This window comes from Cariama cristata, unplaced genomic scaffold, assembly GCF_000690535.1.
Source record: "Cariama cristata isolate BGI_N322 unplaced genomic scaffold, ASM69053v1 scaffold22989, whole genome shotgun sequence".
Classification (NCBI taxonomy): domain Eukaryota; kingdom Metazoa; phylum Chordata; class Aves; order Cariamiformes; family Cariamidae; genus Cariama; species Cariama cristata.
Window position 1 is genome coordinate 1 of NW_009637741.1, and position 6,670 is coordinate 6,670.

The window sequence follows — 6,670 nt, forward strand, 5'->3', positions numbered from 1 at the left end:
AGCGGGGAGGGGAGGAGAAGGAGCAGAGTAACACACACGTGGTTAAAAACCTGACATTTTGGAGTCCTTATCTTCGTCTTGCCACTCATTGAGCCCGTGACCTCGGTCAGGTTGTTTCCCCTTGCGTGCGTCAGCTCCCCACCTGTGAGCAGAAGATAATCTCAGCCACTTTGCAGAGAGCAAGGAGGGTCAGCGACCCTCTGAGGAGCGTGGGAGATGTGGAAAGCGTGGTACTAAAGAACTGGGAGGATGGCTCACTCAGTCCTGAGCCTGGTCCTTTTAGCCCCTTTTCCCGGGCAGAACTCACGTTTCCTCTTTTGTTTCCCCCCCTCTCAGTCATCGACAAGTTTGACTACGTCTTTGCAGAGAACGGCACAGTGCAATACAAGAACGGACAGCTGGTCTCCAAGCAGGTAAGTCCAGCTCCCCTTGCAGCCATGGCTCTCCTTCCCCCTGCCCTGCGCCATGGGGAGCAGCGCCTGGCCCCGGGTGGGTGGGCAGCCTCTTCTCCCTTCTCTCCTCCCTCCTCTCTCCCCAAATCACAGATCTGAATGTCCCACTCCTCCAGGTCATGTTCTCAGCTGGGCTTCATGGGAGGTCAAGCATCTTCCTCACTCTCCCTTCTCTTCCCGCAGGCCATTCAGGACCACCTGGGGGAAGAGCTGCTGCAGGATCTGATCAACTTCTGTCTCAACTACATGGCACTGCTGAAGCTGCCCAAGAAACGGTAATGGCCCAAGCCCATGCAAATGGCAGTCGTATCACTGATTTCTAGGGAGCTCTGGGCTCCAGAGCAGAGCCACTGAGCTTGTCTTGCTCCAGGTTTTATCTTGGCATCTAGAGACCCTGTGTAGGATCACTGTCCCACCAAGGTGGCACTGCGGGCAAATAATGGAGGAGGGTCTTTGTTCTGGAGAGTCTGCACTATTTTTTAGCATAATACCTGCTCTTTTGCCCCTCAGATTTGCTTCCCTGGGAAGCAGGGTACTGCCACGGCACACATCAGGGTACAGCCACCGCGTGCATCTCATTTAGGACAATGGTACCAGCTCGTTACTGGTCAGGGCATCAGGCATCATTGGTCGTATGAGTTTCCAAACAGACAAACAATGGCTCTTAAGATGGGAAGTCCAGCGCCTAAGCACACAGTTTCGCACTGTTTCTAACCCGGTGTCGCTTGGTGCCACTGGTAATAGGGCCGGCCTTGCTCTGCCCCCGACCGAGTGTTCTGTCTGCTCCCTGCCATGAGACCCCTCAGCCGCAGGGTGAGGTGGGTTGGTACCCCTCTTCTGAAGGAAGATTAGGCCACTGCCAGGAAAGAAAAGGGTAGTTTTCCATTGGATCGGCTCGCCCTGTTATCACAGAAAGGAGAGAGAGGGAACAGATGGCGTGAAGGTGGAAGGGGAGAGCAGGAGAACCTCTTTCAGAGGCAGCCTGCAGTTAAACCAGCCTGAGTGCAGCGTTAAACCACCCCTCAAACCACGGTTTCACAAACACTTGAAGCCGGCGTGAACCAGCAGCGCTGTCGAAAGCAGCGGCTCTGCCCTCTCCTCGCCCTGGCTGGTTTGTTCCTGCTCTCCCTTGGTGTTTGTATGGTGAACCCAAGCAGGCAAGGTGTCTGGTTGAAATTAAGCTGGTAAAAGTTGCTAAACCGTGATTTGGATTAGTTGCCTGATGTGAGTCACTGTGTGGCAATACGAGGATCGGTGAGAGGGGCCAGGGTGGCTCCTTGCAACAGGACTGCTGGCTGAACATGCCCCCCAAAAAGCGTGGGCTGGGACGCAGAGCCTTCAAGGCTGTTTGGTTGCCTCGTTGCTGTCTGGTTGCCCAACAGCTTGGCAAAGTTCCAACTCCCAAGTGCCTCTGTGGATTTAAGCTTATGGGATTTCTAGCAAAGCAAGGACTTTAACCCACACCTCCCAAGTGTTGGCCTGGGGCGTGAGCCACCAAACCCTTGGTGCTGCAGAGATGCTGCTCCCAGGCTGCCGGCATGGCTGCCCGTGGGTCCATTCCCCGTGATGTTCTTCACTGTGTTACGAGAGAGGAGGTGGAAAGTTTTTCCCCCAGACTCAGAGTGGGAAGCACTTTATCACAGAGCAACAGCGGGCAGGGCTGGGAGGGACATCAGAGGGTTAATGAGCTCAGGGCTCCTCAGCTGGGCAGGGAAGGGGATCTCCCCACTCCAGCTAGGTTTCCACAAGAATTTCAATCTATTTTCAAACAGAACTGGCTGGGTTTATAGCAAAGAGAAAAGAAAGGAGCAGTTTTCTGCTGGCTTAGTGCTTTGAACCAGCCCACCGAGGAAGTGGCAGAGTAGTGATCCCAGTGCCAGGCGAGGGTGGCAAGCAGGAACGGGGTCCTGTCTGTGCAAGCTTAGGTCAGAGTTGCAGTCAAAGGTGCAGGGGACAAAGGGGAGATACAAAAGCTCTGCGGGTCCTGCCTGGTTTGTGTCCCATGAGGAGGTCCTGATTGCTCATCAGCCTGCAGCCGGCCATCAGCAGCGAGTTACACTGAGCTGTTCCATCCCACTGCCCCAGGGTACTGCTAGCTTCACCCAACCCACCCAACATTTGTTAAAAGCCAGGGGTGGAGATGCCACAGTCTCCTCAGGCAGCTGCTCCAGTCCAGGCAATAGCTGTCCTGGCAGTTATCACAACATTAGAGAATGTTTCCTATCGTCTTACCTAAGCTTGTTGCTTCCAGCCTGTCCGCAGGGCACACGGGAACTGTTTATCCCTCTTCTCTTACGGTGTTTTTTTATAAAACTATGAGCCCCTTGGAGACCTTAAGCAGAGTTGGTGATGCCTGGCGTGAAGCACCCAGGAGTGGGCATGGCTTCTCTTCTCCTGCGTGTCCCCGCAGCGACTGCATGCCATGTCACTGAGCAGCCATTCCGCTGGAAAGGTCTGGTTTTCTCTCCCTGCCCCAGTAACGTTGTGCTCTTGCCCACCCACAGAGGAACCTTCATTGAGTTTCGCAATGGGATGCTGAACATCTCCCCGATCGGACGGAGCTGCACCCCAGAGGAGCGAATCGAGTTCTCTGAGCTGGACAAGGTACACGGGCCAGACCTGGGCTCACCCTTCCCTTTGCTGGTTTTGCACCACCACAGATCTCGGGTCTTACCTGCTTCCCTGCTTCCCCAAGGAGAAAGGAGCCCAGCTCCAAGCTGTGCACCAGGCCAACACACGCAGCAAGGTGGAGACAGGGCTGGAGGGTCAGAAAACCCAAGGAGAGACACAGATGAATGGAAGAATTCAACTTCATTGGGGACCACCAGCGCAGTGGGGTGGCTAGCAGGATTCCTTGAGTGGTGGGAGAGCCCCAGGGACTAAGGCACGTATTTAAGAGGGTGTTTCCTCATTTACAGTAACCAGAGATGGCCCAGGAGCTGTCGTCTCTCTCCCACTCTCCCAGCCCCAACAGAGCTGGAACTAATGGGCTTCCCAGACTGGGAGGGCCACGGCAGACCTGCTGGGCAGATCTCTGGAGCGCTTGGCCCATGCTCACAGCACTTTCTGCCTGAGGGAGCTTTCTTGGGATTGAGGGATCGGTTGGACTTTGCAAGACTTTTTAAGCAAAGCTGCAGACTTTGGGTTATGAACTGGGCTTCTGGGAAACCGAAGCAAGTTGCATTTCATTGCCAAGGAAGGGCTGGGATCTGCTCTTCCCAGGAGCCTGCTGGAGCTGCCCTGAGCTGGTGGTCTCTTAGGTGGACACTGGGCAGGACTGGTGAAAGCTGGCTAAATGGCGTTACCCTGGAGCTCGGGGCAGGTGGGAAGCGAGCAGAGCAATCAGTCAGTTGCCCAGCAGACAGCTGACAGTGGATTCTGATAGACTGCCAACACCTAATTATTCAGACCCTCTTTGCTTCCCTTTCCTCCTTCTCCTCCCCAGAAAGAGCGGATCCGGGAGAAGTTTGTGGCAGCCTTGCAGAGGGAGTTTGCTGGCAAAGGCCTGCGTTTCTCTCGAGGTGAGTGGAGGGGGTTGCCCTGGCTTTGCCTTGGCCTCTTTATCCTGTTTCCCATAAATTGCTGGGAAGGGGAGCAGGAATCTCAGCTGTTCCCTTTGGGGGCCTGGAGACCCCAGGAAGAGCACAAGGAGCTTCTGGTCCTGGAGAGCTACCAGAGAGGCATCACGTTCACATCCATGGCAGGGTGACAGCAGAGAATAAACCGTGCTGCAGATTTGCCTCCCTGCGAATCGGCCAGACAGGCGGGTTTCTGTCCCGTGACATTACCCCTGCCTTAATTTCAGTTAGCTCTGCGGAGCCCACCCTGCCCAGAAGGTCTGTTCTGGCTCAAGCGTCAGCAGGAGGGTGGCCGGCAGAGCTCCAGGCACAGGTACTCCTCTCTAGGAATGAGGCAGGAGCTTCATGTGCCTCTCGGCTCTGGGGCTTTCTTGGGAGGGTTGGCTATGAGGGAAACATTTTTCTTCCTGGAGGAAGAGCTGCCGAAAGGCAAAGAGTTTGCAGCTCCGTGCCATGGGCTTTTGCAGGGCCACTTCTTGAGGTGGCTCTTACAGCCAGCTTAACGAAGATGAGGAACCCAAGGAGGGGCTTGAGCAATCCTGGGGGGTCTGGCCAGGATGGGGAGGAAAATGAGGGTGTGTAAGTGGTGGGGTTGATGCTGGAAGAAGACCCCCCGCAGTGCAGATGGGCGTGTGTGAGATAAGGAGGTGCCGTGTGGCAGCCTAGCCAAAGGGCAAGGGGGTGACAAGGCTGAGAGGTGGCAGGTGAGACCCCACTCTTGCACCCAGAGTGGGCCAGTACCGAGGGTCTGGCCCTGGCCCTCAGGGCTTTCCTCCTGAGAGCCTCCCCTTGCCGTCAGCATCCTTCCAGGGACATCCCGTGCTGCCCACAGCACTGACACACACCGTTTGTCACAGCAGAGAAAGACAAGGTCCCTGCCGACGTGTCCTCGCAGGCACCGGGGACGAGAGCAGAACAATGGGCCTTTCTCCTCTGACTTTGGGAAGCCGCCATGAAGAGCCCGGGCCTGTTGTGTAAAAGCATGAAGACAAGGGGAGCTGCGGGCCCCCCCTGCCACCCCGGCTCCTCCACAAAGAAAACGCGGGGTGTCTCAGGTCAGGCATCCAAAAACAGGGACACGCGGAAACGGAGCTCTTCTGCTAAGCTGGCTCCGTGTGCCTTGTCCCAGGCTGTGGAGGACGCAAGCCCCAGAGGTGGTAGGAGGTCTCCCTGCAGCGCCCCAGCCCCATGCTCTGCCTAGGCGAGGGATGGTGCTGGCTCTCCTCCACAGCACCTCTTCTCCCTTGGATTTCCGACCCTCTCCAGCTGGCATCAGGACTCCCTTCTTGCTGCCCAGCTCTGTTTAAAAGGCCAGAACGCAGTGAAATGCAGCGTTTTTCACAGGTAAATGGCTTTGGGTACAAAACCAGGAAGGATTTTAATGAGGTCAACCAAGTTTAGGTCCTGCTCTGATGGTGGCTTCTGTTGCGAACCTGGGGGCATCCCCATCCCTGAGCTCGCGGGGCACTTGCTCCCATCTGTATCACACTGCCCTGCCTGGGGCATCCTGTCCGGTAGTGAATCCTTTGCCCCAAGCCGGACACACAGGCTCCATCCCCAGCTCCTCGGGCTCCAAGGAGGGTTGGTTTGGGATCCCCAAACCGACGGGGACATCTCCACCAGCCAGGGAGGAGGGGAGCACAGCATCAGGACGTGCACGTTTGAACAGCCCAGGGGATCGGTGCCTCTCCCCCAGGAGGGACTGTCCCTGTGGGTACCCGTCTACTCACCCCTTCCTAAGAGAGGTAGGGTTAAGATTTGTGAAGAAGGAGAGCGTGAAACTCCAGGATTGCTGCTGGCCCAGTTTATTGCAGGGGGTCCCCTTGAAACCGAGAGGAGCGGAGACCTGAGCTGGCAGGAGGACGCACATCCAGCTCAAATCCCCGTTCCTCCCGGCTCTGAGCGAGACCCAAACATAGGTGTGCCCCAAGTCGTGGGCTTTGTTTTGGGAGGAACACGTCACCTGTTGGGTGACTGGGTGCTGGGACAAGGGTCTGGCTCTGCAGCCTGTGCACGCAGCAGGGCAGCTCGAGAGGGCAGGGAAGGTGCTGCCTCCAAGCACCCCAAAAAAGCAGTGCGGTGCTGGGCTAAACTCCGCCTGGTCTAAGAGCAAGGGCTAGGAAGTTCGTTAACACTTGGTGGCTGTGGGTGTCCATGTGCACGCTTGTGCACGCTCTTTGGGAAAGCACCCTTAACCTCTCTACGTTTGCCCCGTCTGCCTTGGTGCCCCTCCAGATGTTGGCAACCCGCACTTTCTTGTGGCAAGAGGTGACAGGCCAGGGCCATGCCCCAATGATGTCAACGGGTTTGTGGTACCTCCAGGGCAAGGTCCTTGGTCCTTGATCAGCGTGCGGGGCCTGCTCGGGGGCTGCAGCACGGCCAGCTGGGACCCCTGAGCTGTGCGCGGCATGGGGTTTGCTTTGCCTGTGCAGGGTGCTGGGAGCCCCTGGTCCCTGCAGGGTTAAGGAGCATCGGAGCCGTGGGTTTGGTCCACGCAGGAGCCTGGGAGAGAGCTTGGTGCCAGTCTCCATGGACGTTGTCCCCCACTGGGACACCGAACATGCTACCTGCAAGGCGTGACCCCAAATCTGCCCTGATAGATCCATCTCTTGGGACCTCCCACCCCAGCATCCCCCCCCC

The 6,670-nt window shown here is 56.9% G+C and overlaps 1 protein-coding gene across 1 annotated transcript in view; it reads left to right on the top strand.

The window, feature by feature from the left end:
* Positions 1-336: 336 nt before the first annotated feature.
* The window catches only part of PMM1 (phosphomannomutase 1), a gene marked incomplete at its 5' end in the record, with an annotated part of 7,625 nt that continues 1,291 nt past the window's right edge, over positions 337-6,670 (top strand). Inside the window, 4 exons of the mRNA XM_009708465.1 lie at positions 337-413; positions 636-727; positions 2,957-3,056; positions 3,898-3,973. Coding sequence (XP_009706767.1) covers positions 337-413; positions 636-727; positions 2,957-3,056; positions 3,898-3,973 — 345 coding nt within the window. The remainder of the gene's footprint in view (positions 414-635; positions 728-2,956; positions 3,057-3,897; positions 3,974-6,670) is intronic.